The 16,608-nt window shown below is 49.3% G+C and overlaps 7 protein-coding genes across 7 annotated transcripts; 3 read left to right on the forward strand and 4 right to left on the reverse strand.

Annotated features, from left to right (window-relative positions):
• Window positions 1-16: 16 nt before the first annotated feature.
• Window positions 17-1,747, reverse strand: PENARI_c007G07656 (uncharacterized protein; the record flags this gene model as incomplete). The annotated part of the gene is made up of 3 exons (XM_022631038.1): window positions 17-241; window positions 698-931; window positions 1,001-1,747. Coding segments are annotated over 3 exons (1,206 nt in total), but the record flags the coding sequence as incomplete, so codon positions are not given.
• Window positions 1,748-2,323: 576 nt separating this feature from the next.
• On the forward strand, window positions 2,324-3,784 carry PENARI_c007G04542 (epoxide hydrolase; the record flags this gene model as incomplete). Its single annotated transcript, XM_022630894.1, has 4 exons — window positions 2,324-2,645; window positions 2,715-2,842; window positions 2,898-2,939; window positions 2,996-3,784. 4 exons carry the CDS (start codon window positions 2,324-2,326, stop codon window positions 3,782-3,784), a joined length of 1,281 nt encoding a protein of 426 aa, XP_022489072.1.
• A 1,425-nt stretch (window positions 3,785-5,209) lies between these two features.
• On the forward strand, window positions 5,210-6,784 carry PENARI_c007G09906 (putative UBX domain protein; the record flags this gene model as incomplete). The annotated part of the gene is made up of 2 exons (XM_022631144.1): window positions 5,210-5,346; window positions 5,410-6,784. The coding sequence occupies 2 exons, from the start codon at window positions 5,210-5,212 to the stop codon at window positions 6,782-6,784; spliced, it is 1,512 nt and encodes a 503-aa protein (XP_022489270.1).
• A 456-nt stretch (window positions 6,785-7,240) lies between these two features.
• PENARI_c007G06651 (60S ribosomal protein eL36) lies at window positions 7,241-8,207 on the reverse strand (the record flags this gene model as incomplete). The annotated part of the gene is made up of 3 exons (XM_022630994.1): window positions 7,241-7,327; window positions 7,591-7,776; window positions 8,160-8,207. The coding sequence occupies 3 exons, from the start codon at window positions 8,205-8,207 to the stop codon at window positions 7,241-7,243; spliced, it is 321 nt and encodes a 106-aa protein (XP_022488946.1).
• Window positions 8,208-8,573: 366 nt separating this feature from the next.
• On the reverse strand, window positions 8,574-11,840 carry PENARI_c007G05793 (MDM20/NAA25 family protein; the record flags this gene model as incomplete). The annotated part of the gene is made up of 8 exons (XM_022630951.1): window positions 8,574-9,323; window positions 9,374-9,486; window positions 9,545-10,292; window positions 10,345-10,621; window positions 10,673-11,016; window positions 11,116-11,292; window positions 11,343-11,618; window positions 11,703-11,840. 8 exons carry the CDS (start codon window positions 11,838-11,840, stop codon window positions 8,574-8,576), a joined length of 2,823 nt encoding a protein of 940 aa, XP_022489359.1.
• A 586-nt stretch (window positions 11,841-12,426) lies between these two features.
• PENARI_c007G04136 (uncharacterized protein) lies at window positions 12,427-13,223 on the reverse strand (the record flags this gene model as incomplete). The annotated part of the gene is made up of 4 exons (XM_022630869.1): window positions 12,427-12,431; window positions 12,667-12,694; window positions 12,808-12,952; window positions 13,156-13,223. 4 exons carry the CDS (start codon window positions 13,221-13,223, stop codon window positions 12,427-12,429), a joined length of 246 nt encoding a protein of 81 aa, XP_022489332.1.
• A 1,781-nt stretch (window positions 13,224-15,004) lies between these two features.
• PENARI_c007G10140 (uncharacterized protein) lies at window positions 15,005-16,608 on the forward strand (the record flags this gene model as incomplete). Its single annotated transcript, XM_022631156.1, has 4 exons — window positions 15,005-15,043; window positions 15,099-15,218; window positions 15,277-15,369; window positions 15,430-16,608. The coding sequence occupies 4 exons, from the start codon at window positions 15,005-15,007 to the stop codon at window positions 16,606-16,608; spliced, it is 1,431 nt and encodes a 476-aa protein (XP_022489387.1).

Here is a 16,608-nt window from a genome sequence, read left to right on the forward strand (position 1 = left end):
CAGGTATATTGGACGGCTCGGTGGAGCTTCGGACGTGGTGTAAGCTTGCTGTCTCCATCTTTGAAGGAGGAGAACCGACGGAGGAGACATTCAAGATCCATTGCTTATCGACCTTGCGTCCCGTACCAAGTATGCTGCCATCTTTGCGCCTCAATAGCAGCTGGTTCGGACGGTAGATCGCCGTGACACCTTTCCTAGCAAGTCTTGCACCGCTAATGAGGTTGGCGCTAGCTGCTGGCGTCTAGAGAACGTCGGTGAGGAGGATGCTAGAATCGGGTCTTCTCCTAGATCCAGTGAGTTTCATGCAGATTTCTCCACGTAGACCTTCTTCAATTGTGATGCCGGAGACTGTCTGTATACGAATTGAGATTGGCTTTGCCGTACCAGGCATGAAATTGCTAGGTGAAGCCGTAAAATGGACGTCGGCACCTGTGTCGCAAATCCATCGATCAGAGGGCATATCGGAAGCTATGGAGAGGACATTGTGAGGTAGGTCAATTTCAATGGTATTTGCAGTATATGCCTCCATTTTTTCAGCAGGTTTTTCGGCCGAAAAACCATCTCCTTTCATCTCTTTTTCCGACTTCCTACCACGGCGGAGCTTCCAGCAATTCGACTTCACGTGGCCCTTCCTATTACAATGCTCGCAATAAGGTTTTGGACCTAAAGCTGCTGGTGCTGGTGTTGCTGAGCGTACGGCATACGTATTTCGGGTCTTGGTCTCACGATCTAGTGATCTCTCGAAGTCTTCAAGCTCGGCAATGAGCTCGTCGAACCGGTAGATCCTATCGGAGTCGGATGACCTGCTTACCCGCGACATAAGGCTGGTCTTCCACGCGTCCCATTTTGGACTGTCTAGCTTCTCGAGGAAGAAGAGACATTTGACGCGCTCGCTTTCAATACTTCCGGTAAACGTCTTCGTCCATGCGGTCTAAAAGCGGAATTTATACTGATCGAGAGACGTGCAGTTACTCTCGAGAATCTCATTGAGTTCGCTAACACCACTAGCTGCTATAGATGCATCGGTAGGCGCGTACGCACTCTCAATTACTTTCCACATTGCAGCCGGATCTCGAAGCTTTCTATCTTGCAAATACTGCTGAATTTGCTTCGACACATGGCTATTGATAGCTCTTCTCGCGAATGAGACGAATTGAGCTTGCGCCAGGAAATGGCGATGCTCACGGGGTAGGATCATGACTTCGCCGTATACAATGGGAGTGACGGCATTGTCATCGAACAATTGCTCCATGTTATCAGCCCAATGACGGTAATTGGACTTGCCCTTCAAGGCTTCGAATTTGGAGTCATCCCGAAGTTTTCTAACTGCTTCTTTGGCCCTTTTTAGGTGCGCAATAGCCTTTTCTTGCTCGGGGGATTCTCTCGGTCTGAATTGACGAGGAGGGTAGTTGCCGACGGTATTGGTAGCATCATACGGCATTTCACTCTCAGTGGTCTGGAGAGGCACAGAATCACGAATCGGCGACAGATTGAATACGTCGCTACGATTGCTCCTATCTATATTGAGGATAGGGCGTCGATTCGCATAAGGATTGTCAGCGCCAGTGACCTCTGGCGCCGGGAAATGCAGCGGATCTTCACGCTGACGAGGAGGAGGTACTTGACGAAGCGTACGGTCGACGTCTTGGAGGTTATCGTCGCTATAATGGACGGACTCGGCATCGCTGGGCGGCTCGCCTTGATCAGGGGCTTGCCGTCTCGGGCGGAGACGTCGAGAATCAGACATCGTTTCGGAGGAAAGGGCTCAGGGGAGGCAGGTTGCGAAGATGAAGCTATTCCCGGCTGTCGAGGCAAGCCGGGCTCATAACCTGTTGAAATTTGAATGGAGAATACGATGAATGATGCTAGGAAGCTATTGCCAAGAGCCAACGAGGTGGTTTAAGTCTGATCTCTCTCTCCATGAGAGAGAGATCCTATTTAATGAGAAGCATTTCTCCTGAACTATACTCTACATGGTAGGTCAATGCTGATCATGAGCTTCATGCTTGGCGAAGCAGGCATTTCATGCCTGGAGATGCCTGGAGAGGCCATGAATCTCAACAAAGTATAGTAGAACGGCTAATATCTATAGTCGTAAGAGTGAAATTAAGAAGAAAGTTATAGTTTATGTCTCTACCACCTATACACAAAGTTTTGTGTGATGCAAGCCCAGTATCGTGAAACCGAGGTAATATCCAAACAGATCGATTGATCATCGCTGCATGCAACAAACTTTTGTACAACGTGAGATTACTTATGTAGAGCAATTATATGAAAACCAATCTTGAATATCTCTTCCAACTTCAACTTCACTCTTAACACTATGCCTTCCGTGGCTCCATACACGATCGCCGTCCCAAACGAGCAACTTGAGCAGCTCAACCGGAAGCTGGAACACGCAACATTCCCCGATGAGCTCGATGCCTCGGGCTGGGATATGGGTGTTCCCCTCGATGAAATCAAGAGACTTGTCACCGTTTGGCGTGACAGCTTTGACTGGCGTGCGCAAGAACACAGATTGAACGAGCAATTCAAGCATGTCAGTATCAAAGTGGGTGTAGATGGGTTCGGTGAGCTGGATATACATGCCGTGCATCACCGCAGCGAGAACCCCAAAGCCATTCCACTGCTGTTTATCCATGGATGTATGAGCCTTATGACCTTTTCAACCCTTTCTCAGCATCGCATTTACTAATTTACTCCACTTATAATAGGGCCGGGCAGCTTCCTCGAGGCGACCAAGCTGATCCCACTGCTCGCGAAGGACGACGAGGATGGCCCAGTATTCGACATTGTGGTACCCTCGTTGCCCAATTTTGGATTCTCACAGGGTGTCAACAAGGTACATTACATGATGTAAATCTGTTTTCGTATCATAATACTGACCATCCGTCCAGAGAGGCTTCGGACTAGCTCAGTACGCCGAAACCCTCCACAAAGTAATGACAACCCTAGGCTACGAAGAATACGGCAAGCCCTAACCCCCATCCCCCAGAAAACTTCCCCCTCAACTAACCCCGACCCAGCAATCCAAGGCGGCGACTGGGGCAGCATGATCGCACGCAGCATATCACAATACTACCCAGAACACACGCAAGCCATTCACCTAAACTTCGTGCCCGTCATCCCGCCCTACCCATGGCGAAGCCCCTACCAATTCATAAAGTCTCTCCTATCAGTGCCCTTCTCAGCGAAAGACCGCGGCTTCATCGCCCGGTCATTGGGTTATTTCACCCGCGACAATGCATACATGAAAGTACAAGAGACTCGGCCCCAGACACTGGGTTATGGGCTTCATGATAGTCCTGTTGGATTGCTCGCTTGGATCTATGATAAGATGCATTCGTGGTCGGATGAGTATCCCTGGACTGATGAGGAAATTTTGACTTGGGTGAGTGTGTATTACTTTTCTACGGCTGGGCCGATGGCGTCGACGAGGATTTATTATGAGGCTTCGGCACCGAAGCGGTATGATGGTGAATGTAACAGTGAAGGTGAGAAGCTGCAAAAGGTGGATTCCAGGTATATTTCGCTTCAACAGGTTCTTGGGGCGAGGGCTCCGCAGAATGTGCGCTTTGCTGTGGCGCAGTTTGCGGAGGAACTTGTTATGTTTCCTATGGCTTGGTATCGGTCTATTGGAAATGTGGTTAGGGAAACGGAGTATGATCATGGTGGTCATTTTGCGGCTTGGGAGGTGCCGGAGTTGCTGGCGGCTGATTTGAAGGCGTTCCTGGGTAAAGATGGACCGGCCTACGGAGCTGTAGGTGACAGGGATGGATATTGATGGCGGAAATTCTGACTGATATCATGTTAAAATATTCAAACGATGACGCAGAATGGGACACTATCGTGACGTGACAACGGGGTTTTGAATTATCATGATAGGAGTATGAGAAACATGGAGTCGAAGAACATATGCGCCCTTCGGCTCAGATATCGACCGCTCTCACGTCGCTGTTGTGCTATCCCGTTCTTGATGACCGTACACGGCAAATATCATCCAGTGAAGACCGCAGACGCCGGGATTTGCCCTCGAACTAACGGAAAGCCCAAAATAACCACTTCCCCAAATCTAATCCTGTCGTCCCTTCAATAGCCGCTGGGTAACCTTGTCCTTCTCTATGATATAAACCTGAGCACCCCAACCGGAGAGAGCGTCTCGGTCGACGGCACTAAGCAGCGCTTGTGAGATTGTCTCGAAGAGGTCCTCGGGGGCCTAGAGTAATGCAGATTATATTAGCACCGGGCGATCAAACGCAAACAGCGACAGTACGCACCAGATCGGGCTCCCAAAGACCCTCGCAAGTACCGAACAGCTGATCGCTCGCCGTTCCGCTGACAATGAAGTCCTTGGCGAAATCGATACAGCCAATGCTGTCAAATCCACAGATGAATGGCTTCCCCGTTGTAGGGTTGATACCAGCCAGAACAGGGCTGACGAAGAAAGGACCGAAACGCTTCTCATAAAGCGATGAGCTCACTAGGTTGGCCAGGGTCTGCGGTGCGATATCGCGCTCCTCGCGCAGGCGGTACATGTTGACCTTGTAGCGGAAAAGATCGGAAACTGTGTTGACATCGGTGGCCAGACCAGTCAGACCAAGATAGGTGGACGGGGCGTAGTTGAAGATCTTGGGGAAGTTATTGGAGATAGTCAGGGATTGCATGCCCAGACGGAGGTCGCAGGCAATGGCGACGCAGTCCTTGCCCACCATGGCGACACAGGCACCGCCATCTGAAAAAGGGTTAGTATATTATCGACTTTCCACGGGATTCGAGGTTCCGACGTACTGATATCGAAGGGGTTGGACTGTGATGAGAGAAGTCGGTCAGCTGAAGTCCAGAAGTTCAATGGGAGAAAGGGCGCCTATCACTCACCATTATTGCGGTATTTCAAAGCAATCCAGAGAGACAGAGAGGTTCCAGAGCTAACTGACAAGATAAAGGGCAGAAAATGGGGTTGAGAAGGGGGCGAGATGGGGGAAGTGATGGGGGGAGTTGGTGACGGGGAAGCTCTGAGGTACGCGAGAGCTCGGATGACGCCCGCACCGCTGCCTGTTTCGTATGTGACCTTCGACTACTTTCTTCGCCCTCTTTCTCCCCGCATTTCGCTTTCTCACTCACTTTGTTTACTGTCAGCTTCCAGCTATTCCTCATACCGCATCTGCCTCTTTATCTCCACCGTATTCGGCATCTTCTATATACCGTCACGATGAGCGCCCACGTCGTGGTGATCGACGCGACGGCCAGGCGGGCAACGATTAAGACGACCCCTACCAAACCTATGACCGATGTTCTGCAAGAAGCTTGCTCGAAGCTTGGATACAATGCTAGCCAATACGGATTGAAGTGAGTATATGCTCATTACGTTCAAAAAGCGAGAGGCATTAACATAGTTCTGCGTCGCATCAGGCACAATCGCAAACAACTAGACCTCTCTCTCTCCTTCCGTCTTACTGGCCTCAGCTCTGGGGCGAAGCTTGAGCTTGTGCAGTTCTCTCGCTCTCCTTCCGTTGTTACTGTCGGCCTCCAACTCCCCGAATCCGAAGCTCGAGGTGCCCCAAATGGCCGTATACTTGACAAGTTCCCAAGCACAACCACACTTTGGCTAGTACTGCGCAAGTTTGAGGCTGGTGTTGCAGGAAGTGGCCCGGTACGGAATCTCACTTCCCGTGCAGTGCCCGCTACCGATGGCGGGGATGGTGCGGGACGTCTATACTATGAGATGCCCGTGCTTCAGATCTTGGAACGTGAAGTATCGACCTTTACAGATCTCCAGAAAACTCTGGCCCAGCTCGGATTCAACAGTGGAAATGTGCTCATGCGGCTCAGCTTCCGACGAACAGAAGAGCCGATTGAAGAAGCGATGGTGCAGATCGGCGAGTTCTTCAAATCATCAGAGGATGAGGCTCGTTCATCACAGGATAAAACGGTGGCCCCCGCAGCGGCTTCCATGGGAAGTATAAGCGAAGAACCTGCCCAGCAGCCATCCAGCTCATTGCAGTCTGAGACCTCCAGCGCACCCACTCCATCCAGACCGGATGCCAACCCTACAGCTACCTCCGAAGTAGCTACCTCAACGACCGACTCATCTGGCCGAACTATCACCGTCTTCTCTCCCCCCTCGGACAACACACCTTCATCGGCACAAATAGCGTATAACGAGAATGATTACATACCCTCTATCGAGCACGCAAAACTGCACCAGCGACTACTCAACCAGTCTTCTCGCAACCAACGCTTACCAACGGACGCCGAGATTGCCGCCAAAGCAGAAGCAGAAGAGGCGAGGCGAGCAGCAATCCGCGAGGTGGATGTGAAGGTCCGCTTCCCCGACCAGAGCCAAGTAGTCGCTAAGTTCGGACCGGAGGACACAGGATACTCGCTGTATGAATTTGTGCGCGGGTGTCTTGCTCCACCATTCACCAGCGAGAAGTTCCACCTCACAGTCCACGCCATCTCTCGATCCCACAATGCAACCACTATCCCCGAGTCAGATAAAACACAACTGATCAAGGGCCTCGGACTGGCTGGCCGGGTATTGGTCAATTTCTCCTGGGCTGATAATGTTGCTCAATCTGTCCACGAGCGCCGTGCGGAGGTCCTCCGCCCTGAGCTCCGAAGCCAGGCTCAGCAGCTTAAGGTAGAGCAACCACCGGAGCCCAAGGAAGAAGAGGAGCCATCAGCTCCCTCGAAAGCTGGTCCGAGCACTACGGGTGATAAGCCCAGCGGGCCACGAAAGAGTGGTGCTATGCCCAAGTGGTTGAAGCTACCAGGGAAGAAATAAAGGGCATAATGGATTGCATTTGCTTCATAGAAGCGAGATGTGCTACTCTTGTTTGATGTTGGTGACTGGGATATGTAGCGCGTCGTTTCGGAGGGGATATCAGACTAGCAAATAGACGCACCCTTCCAACAAACAATAAACAAGTGACTCTACAGCAATGAGATGTGGAAAAGTACCAGATAGACTATCAAGCTTCTAACCTCGCCCATTGGTCAATCCTACCAGTCAATTCTTCTACGCCGTATCCTCTCAAAAGATCAAAAAGTATGGTATCATAAAATGTTTGAAAATTTGTTTTCATTATGGTTTCACTTCCATACAACTAAGAAGGAATACCATGTTTGCCACCCCTTTCATGCACAACCAATAGTCAAAACCCCATCATTTCGATCCGCGAGCCGCTTTTTTTGCGTCGAGTCGTTATAACGAAAGAAAAACAGAAACGGGTCGAGCGATTTAGTGAGCAGCCTGGGTGCGGCGAGACTCAGCAATGACCTTCTGCATAGCCTCAACCTTAGCCTTGCCACGGCCGAAAGTACCGAGCTGGAAAAAAATAATGTTAGCGTGATGTTTCGTAGATATCGTGGCAACTTGTCTAGACTCAATTCGGGTGTTCGGATGATCTTGTAAGCAGCTTCGGCAACCGAGACAGAATGGTGATAGCATGGAGCGTTCGCAGGATTGGTTCCCACGATCCATGCTGTACCATTCTGGCCCAATGACCTCGACTTCAAACAAAACAAACAACCTCCACCACGAATGTAAAACTAGTGTAGACAAATCTGCGTAGGGATTTGGAGACATACGCGCTTCTTAGCGAGCTTGCGGGCACGCTTGTCCTGGGCGTTGCGCAGGAGTTCGATGATGCGGCGCTCGTAGGGAGCGAGGCCGACAACCTCCTGGGCGATCTCGCGGACGAAAGCGGTGCGGCGGGAAGACTTGCCAACGGAGCGGCTGATGCGAGTCTTGGGGGTGTTCAGGGCGGTGGTTTTCTATTGAGCATGAAGTCAGTATTATTGTTTCATGAAGGACGCATTGCAGCAGCTACAGGTCCAAATCTCTGTTCGTGTTTCGCGTCTGTCGGTCTTCAGTGCGTCATCCAGAGTCAGGCTTCGTTTGCGTTTGAGGTCGTGTGATTGTTGTGTCGAATTCGAGTCCCAGAAAAATTTCCGTCACATCTTCAATTTTTCTCCAGCGAGTCTGGCTTGTTTTCGATCCAGTGTTTGTTCATAATCGTTCATTGCGTGATGATTCCCAGTGTTTTCGTGATATACCCTGACCCGACTGGCTTCGAAGACTGACAGACCGAAGGAAAGAGATTTGGAGACCTTCAAATGACCGGGTAATATGGGAGAAAGAGATAGGATTAACGTACCCGACCGCTGTTGAGGCCGACCACAATTCCGGAGCGTTCTTGCACCATCTCGACGGTTGTTGACTGAAGGGTTTGGCGGGGGTTGTCGAAGAGGATGTGAGGAAGCCGTGTGAAAATCACCTGGTCTTTTGCCTGGAACCGCAAAATGGGGTCTTGGCGCTGGTTGGTGCGGTAGGCGAGTGCTTAGGGCTAGGGCTGTGAGCTAATTTGGACTAGCGTGTAATTGACCCCTAAGGCAGGAATTGTTGCTTGGTTCCATCACGTGATTTCTCTTGCCCTTCTTATTGATTTGTGAGACTGTTGTCTACAGATGGGCATTTGGCTGAAACTTGACGTCTGAAGTTATTCATTTGAATGTACTCTATGTTCATAATGGACACATAAGTCACATTTCACATCGCTTGATATGTAGTATCAAAGCTTGGCCGCCATCACTCCATCAAGTGCCTCTTCCCAGCTCTCCCTCAACTCTCCACAGAACACCTCTACTGCGGATGCGTCCATCATTCTGTTGAGAACATCCTGAAGGGGCTTCTCGTATTTATCATCTGCATCACCTTGCATAACAAGGTCGATGACTGTGCTGAGGTTGGCTGATTCGGAAAGGCCCCGTTTCAGAGCCCGGGTGTTTGAACGGACATCCTCGAAAACACCGCAAACAAGAGCAGTCACCCGCTTTAAATGGTCAGCTGGAAGCTTGGTGGTTTTCAGAGCCTTCCGAGAATCCAGGTCAATGATGTTCGACAAAGCCTTGAGGCTCTCCACAAGAGACCAGATGGCATGGAAGTATCTCCAAGTCGGGGCAGCAGGAGTTCCGTCAAATTCAACAGTCGTGTTCTCGATAAGAGGAGACTTCTTGTCGTCTTGGAGAACCAGATCCTGCTTCTTATCATTCAACCAGACCTCTACCTGACCAAGAGTCTTCGCAATTTGGTCCGAAGTATGAGTCTTAGATCCGGCCATGAAATTAGCCACCTTGAGCAATTCAAGGTTGATTTTGCTTGCATCCACTTCGGTGGGCGTTAGGTCACTCTCGGTCTCAGAAAGCGTCAAGTCGCTAATGTCAAGCAGCTCTTCTTTAATTGGGTTCGGCTTTTGCATAGCGATACCCTTGAGAACACTGAATAGTTGATCAGTGACTCGGGCGAAGGCCAGCCAGTTTACCTACATTGGCATTAGTTGTTATCACTACCTAATTAGTCAGATAAACTTACCTTAGGAACCGGGCCTGCGCGCAGTCGCGTCTCGAATGTCGGCTGGCTATGGTGTTCCAAGTTCATATACGCATCGTACGACCGTTGGTCATAAACCGGCGAAGTAGACTGGGCTGTAAGGTAATTAGTAACAAGTTGCTTCATACAGGCAGCGAGATGATGATGACTTACCAGTTTCCTCATGGAAGCTCAAGTGCTCCCCCTTTCTTAGTCTTTGCACCCGTCGGGTCTCCAGCGCCAAGATTCTCCGGCAAATACTGTCATTGAGGCGGTTCCGCAGCTCAATTGTTTCCTCTAGGTTTGCATAAGAACCTTCGCGAAGTCCATTCATTAAGGATCTCGATACGGTGAGGTTTGCAGAGCGGTAAAAGTCCAGGCCCTGAACAAAGGCAGCCTGTGGATCAAAGTCCTTATACTCTGCGCCTTCAAAGGGAGGCGCAGAGTAAGGGTGGATGGTGGCAAAACGGGTGAAGAGGTTATGGCCAACAGTTTCATACTGCACGTGTTTGAGCGATAGCTTACTGAACGCTTTCAAAGCGAGCGAACCAGCGCCGAGAAGGATGTAAATCCGAATCAAAATCAAAATTGCCTCATAGTTGTGAGGGGAATCAACGAGCAGGCGCTCTAGGATGCCAGCAGCACGAATCAAAGATTTGTCGCTGACTTGGTCAGATATCTTATTCAGCCGAAGAAGAGCCATGGCGGCAATAAGGCAGAAGTCATCTGTGGGCCGACTTTCCATTACGGAAGCTTCTTGGTTGTCCCTCTTGTTCTGGGTCTTTGCAAGAAGAGTAAAGCTCTCATAAAAGTCAAGACAATTGCGGACAAGATTCTCAATAGTGGACTTTGACGGGTCTCTGCCAGACAGTCGTGCATAATACTGCATCTTGTATGCATTGATCAATGGAATAGCATCATCCTTGAGAAATGGTTAGCTCGTACATATAGAGAACAAGCAATCGTTCACTTACAGCTTTGTCTTCAACGCTGTCCATGCAATATTCACACACTTGGCGGACCAAGCTATCTTCGCGAGTCTCCAGAATACCTCGGAAGTCGCCGAAGAGATAAAGTTTGTGCTTGTGCTGGTCCCAGTATTTTTGACAAGCAGAAACCAGATCATCCGATGTGTTCTGACCCCGTCTGATGCTGACCAGGGTCAAATCCAATCTAGCGAGATGTGCGTTGCGAGACTTGGGGCTGAATTCAATGAATTTTTCGATAATTTCCTGTGTTTCGGCGAGCAATCTATAGGAATCTTGTAAGTCCGGTTACTTTTAAAGATATTGAAAAACTTACCCTGGGGTTTCTTCCAAATGACGAGTGCTTGCAATGAGCATATTCCAGAACTTCCACTCGTCACGCTCCTTGAGGGCTTTGCGCCCTTCTTCGTCTTCGGGTACGGTCAGAAGGCTTTTCGCACATGCGTGTCCCTCTTCCCAGCGCTCAGTAATTCCCAAGCTGTGCAGTTTGTTCGTCACAAATATCCGGTCATTATTAACTATCCGAGAGTTGAGACCAGCACTCTCGCTGTCGAGAATCTTGAGGATCTCATCATGCTTATCTTGTTTTTCAAAGATTTTGATGAGCAACAAAAGTTCCTCGGCATTTTGAATAGCTCTTGGGGGGCTCAGTAGCTCGGTCTGTGGGTCATAATTTCATGCTCGGTCAGTCACTGGTCAATATTAAGGCACAGGCATCAGGTTCCTTTGGCCGAAGATTCCATAGTAGTGACCACATACCGGATTGGTGGGAACATCGGCTACCGCCTTCGAAATCATGCGATATGCCAACGTCCCAAACAACTTACGGTCCATGTCCGAGGAGGCCGAGTCAACTGAAACAATATGACAAAAGAAGATGGCCCAGAAATAGTACTTTCGCTCGCGGGGGAAGTTCTTTTGGAGACTCATGGCGGCCTGTTTGTGTCAGCTACCCATAGAAATGCGGTGTTTGTTTACCATGTTACCTTCTGTGCAGATTTCCAGTCACGGCCGTCAAATCCGTCCGTAAACCATCTCATCTGAAGGTCGTGATCCTGCGGTTTTGCCTTGGCTGCTCTTTCCCACAATGCGCTCCGAAGGTCGGTCTGGTCATCCATCTTTTGCAGGGTTCGGCGAAGTGTGTCCAGGGTATCCAGATCGGTGACCGGTGGCTCGGATTTACACAGCTCGAGGGTCTCGGCAATGCCTCGCTTCTTATGGGCTTCGTCCGTGTGGTTGAAGAGGACGTTCGCTTTCCAGGCCTGTTTCCGTCGAGTTCATGTGTTAATGGGACCAACAAGCTCGGCCGCGAGGTAGGATTCGGGAGCTGGTGAGGGTAGCCTTACCTTCAGAAAAGGCGTGTTCTCGCCTTTCTTCATGCGTTTTTCAATCAGCTGCAAGGCCTGCTTCATGTTCTGGCTGTCAATGGCATCTTGGATCTGGTTGTTGCGGCGCAAGAAGACCGCATCATTGCCGGAGCTCATTGTGAAGAATTGGCTCAATTTGAACTTTCAAACTCGAATCCAGGTAGGCCAACTTATTTTGATCCGCCGTGCCAGGCACAGCACGCGCCGAAGGTTTTCGAGGAGCTGGTTTGCAATAGGGACTGATCGAATGCCGCATTTTTATTTGGCGGGGAAGGATGTCAAGAGGAAGGCGGTATGTGCCTCCCCGCACTATACTGCCGGCAGTAAACCCAACTGCAAACGATGTCCCTTGGTGACGTATGAACCAAGTATAGTTGCCCGGCGCAAGCTTAATCAGTAATCGTAATTGTAACAACGCCAGCGATATGTACCTGAATTGGTGGCATGCAGGTATAAATTGCGTATACATGAAAGAAAAAAAAGCATGTCTTTCCTCGCGGGTATACACATATATTAGAGGCAACCGACAAGCCTCAGATATGATGAGGATAGATTTTGCAAACGAAGAGGCCTCATCACTCCAACACGATAGATAAGACCTCAAGACAAAGATGCTAATATACAAACTTAAACCAAAGGGCTGATACGCCAAGAAGAACATAATACAAAAAGCAGGAAACAAAAATGCGAAACATAAGACCCGTTAATCTTGCAAATCGCCAACTGGAGTTTCTTTACCTCTCGGAAGATTCTCAATTTTCGTCGGCGTTTCATGTCTTATTTGGACGAAAGTCCGGAAACCTTCTTCTGGGTTAACTATTTTGCCCCCATTAGCAATCGAAGACACAACGTGCCGAATCACGGCCAACGGGGCCCGGGGATCGCGGATACCACGCAAGACATGAGACTGAGACGATAAAAAGTATCTCTTCATTCGACTTACCCAGTTCTTTTTGCAATCGCGATATGCTCTAGGCAAGTAAAGCAGTTAGTATAAAGCCTTGGAGCTGGGATGTCTGACGACCATAGAGCACGAGTTAACCATGAGCAGGTCAATCCCCGGAAGCCGATTTGAGCATCATACACGAGCGACCAGATGCATTAAAGGGTCATGAACATACTGGAAGTAATCATGGCACATCTCGCGATCAAAGCCATTCCGCTTCATGCACTTAAGACTCCGATCCGCGAAGTCCTGGCATGGATCGTAATATTGGCTGGCATGTTTGCTATGACATGTTAGCTATCAGTTGTGTAAGTTTGTACATATGATCTCGATTGATATGCTTAGGCCAGACCGATGTTTCCGTGTAGGGTCCAAAGAGAGGCTCCTCACGGAACTCGCCTCCACGGATAACTATCGAAACGCGATCACATATCGCGAGAATCAAAGACCAGGGGATCGAGAAAATGAAGAAACATCAAAACATACTGTGCAAACTTCTTCTCAGCTTTCTCCCACGCCTTGTCGTGCGTGTCACCTTGTGTTGAGTCGGCCATGAGTACGGAGCTTTCGTATGTCTTTTGTATTGGTAATAGATGAGCAAGGCAATAGACCAAAATCAAGGGCAAATACCAAAGTGTTGGTTGGAACTGAGTTGGAGGTTAGCTTGATTGGAGGAGAAGTTAGCGCTGAGGGTAGGAAGAGTTGGGGATCCGCGGTCTTGGCGCGGGCATAGGCCGTAACGCGTTTGCGATCACTACTGATTCTTATGCTTCAATAAAATATTCTTTATTTATACTTGCATACTAATTATTAGTCAATTTGTTTGCCAGTAGGTCATAATTAAATTTCCAAATAATGGGGTAAAATGGTGTATCAAAACCTTCCGAAAATACAGTAGTGTCTCACAAGGACCTTATCTGCAGCAGTATGCATAAGTGCAGTTTGCACGACTCATGTAAGCACTCATGCAAGTACTCGAATTGATAGGCCTAATTGGAATCTCAAGCTGACAGAAAGAGAGGGTAGTGAACTTGAAACATCACGGATGTGAAGTGTAAATAATGCGGGGATATAAAGGATAAAAACGGGGGCGTCAACCAACGCTGTGAGCCTAGGATAGGATTAATTGAGAACCGGTATAGAACGGACAGTATGAGATTGAACATGTCCGCTTTTAGGTCAGTAGCGAGGCAGAGAAAGCAGAGAGAGATTAACTACAAAACCACGACAGCCATATCGTGATTACTACACTGGTGCTATCCCTTGGTGTGCCTTGCCATGATTTCCGACTATGCGGACAGAGTTGGGGGCGAGACTGCTCTCAGTAACGAGAATGGTGAGACTATAAAAGCCCGTGGACCGCAAATGGCGCCAACAGCATCTACAACATTCAAGACTTACAATTGCGTACAGGTATCAGTCGTGATTCTGCAGGGTCTGTACATCTAACACCAAGGTCTTCAGCTATTAAGGACAATAACATCACTACTCTGTGATTTGTATCATCAACTTGCCGAGTATCACTTCAAGTTGCTTCAGGACCAGTTCCGTGATGCAAACCGATTGATGTGGGACCAGAAGCAAGCAAGGCATCAGTTCGATAAGACTTGCCTCTAAGAATTTATTTGTTGAGCAGATTGAATCCTTGAAACATATGAACGAGGAGATTGCTGACGATGACAATGTCCAAAGGTGTCTTCGACGACAGTCATCTTTTCGTGACCAAGAGCAAGCTCGTACTTCTGGGGAGCATATCAGGGAGCAAAAGAATAAGGTGTTTAAATGCGATGAATGCTCACTTTGGATTTGAAGAGCGATCTGTTGGCTTGTAAGGAGACGGAGGCTAAGTGGAACCCATAGGATAGTAGGCTATACTTCGGCTTTGATACACAAAGACACACATAGAGCACCCAGAGTACGCCCCTTACTCGAGGAGTCAACAATCATACATAGCACAAAGAGGTGGTCAATGTGACGAGTCAAGCGAAGTTGTTTGCTCAAGGGCTCCTGATTATGTGATCGGTGCCTGAGGCCACGAACGAAGTGTCTACCCTGGCTTCCTCACTTCTGAATCAGAATCACATTGCCTTATTTTCTTTTCTTTTCTTTTCTCTTCTTTCGAAGCCCAGATCTCACTCTTAGCGCAATATTTATTTCTCTTTAGCCTCTGCGCAAGCTTCTGCACCTGCTTTGCCACACGAAACTTTTCCTCTCGACCCCACCGCATCGTGTCGGAAATCGCGCCGTCACTCCACCGACTCGCCGAACGCGCCTGTTGATGATAAAGCTGCTCTTGCAGTGATACCAGCTCCCGACAAGCTTCGGAAGGGAAAAAATGGCAACTAAATGCTGTTCTGCGGCCGAAACATCCGGAGTGAGTCGAGTGCCGTAATTACACAACGTGACTGAGACTGACGCGCGCTTTTTAGCTGGCCAATACTCTCCAAGGACATGTGGATGACATTCGCACTCTGATACAGTGCGGTATTTGCATTCGACCTCTCTACGAACCTTTCACTCTTGCGTGTGGACACACTTTCTGCTATTCCGTGAGTTGCTCGATATCAATTTGATCCCCGTTCCTCGATCTAACGCGGATCTTTACAGTGTCTATCGTCATGGTTCTCCGGAGGGAGATCAAAGCGAACATGTCCCGATTGTCGAGCACCCGTCAAATCCCAACCGGCACCAGCGTATCTGGTAAGTACAACACAAATCTTAATCAAGTTCATTACATCTAACAATTCTGGTGGTTTAAAGGTCCGGGCGGTCGTGCAGATGTTTACAGCTCGCGCTGAGCTTCTAGACAAGGGCGAAACGACCATGGAGCATACGAAAAATCGACAAGAGGAAGCTGGGAAACTTGACCAAGACAAGTCGAATAACCATCCAACACAAGGGGGTCTATTCGGCGGACTTTTCAGACCCAAAGCCCCCCCTCTAAAGCCCGTCATTGACATTGATGATGGGGTTATGCGATGTCCGTATTGTTCATGGGAACTCGAGGAAGGAGAGCATTGTGCTGGCTGTGGCTATCGATACCGCCCTGGGTCCGAAACAGACGAGACCGAATCAAGCGACGAGAGCGAAAGTGGTAGCGACCTCGATTCACTAGATGACATGGACGACGAGGAGCCCGAGGAGCCCGAAGACGATTTTGGAGACATTGATGATGGCGTGTGGGGCGAGTTCGCAAGTCGATATCCTACCAATGGTCCCACCTTTGGGATGCCCTCTTTGCCAGGCTTTATGGGTAGCTATCAGACAATGGCTCGCCTAGGGTATCATGGATCCGCAATGCCACCTGAACTCGTTTCACGATTCACGGGAAACTACGGCCAGGACGAGTTTGATTATGAAGAAGACATCGAGGATGAGAACGAGTACGATCATGAAGACTCCTTCATTAATGATGGAACCCAGCTTACGAATGACGACTACGAATCGGACTCGGATCATTCTACTGTTGTAAGCGGTTCTCAGCCTAATGGCCCTCCCAGACCGAATGTATCTCGTCATCAAATACCACCACGCATTGATACAGATACTGATGGTGAAGATGACGCCGAGGAAGATTCGGAGGAGGTAAGTGACTCAGACTCATCCGATGAAGATGATATCCGGGCTGCGCCTCCTCGACAGCCGTTTGGCAACGCACCTCGGCCTGTCTGGCGAGAGCCCGGCACCTCTCCATGGGCGCAAAGGATAGAAGACCATCCTACTTCTTCTGCTGAGACTGTTGAATCGAGCGAGAGATCCGAAGATTCGGAAGCTGCGAGCTCATCGCCTCCTCGTCCTCCAGCAACCACAAGACCTAATACGGGTCGTGGGCTCTCCCCTCGCAATGCGATTACCCTTGATGATTCCGACGACGATCAACCTGTTGGCCCAGTGAGAAGAAATACTCACAGACGGCGCAACAGATACTCCCCATACTAA

Source organism: Penicillium arizonense, assembly GCF_001773325.1.
Source record: "Penicillium arizonense strain CBS 141311 chromosome Unknown PENARI_contig007, whole genome shotgun sequence".
In the NCBI taxonomy this organism is placed as follows: Eukaryota; Fungi; Ascomycota; class Eurotiomycetes; order Eurotiales; family Aspergillaceae; genus Penicillium; species Penicillium arizonense.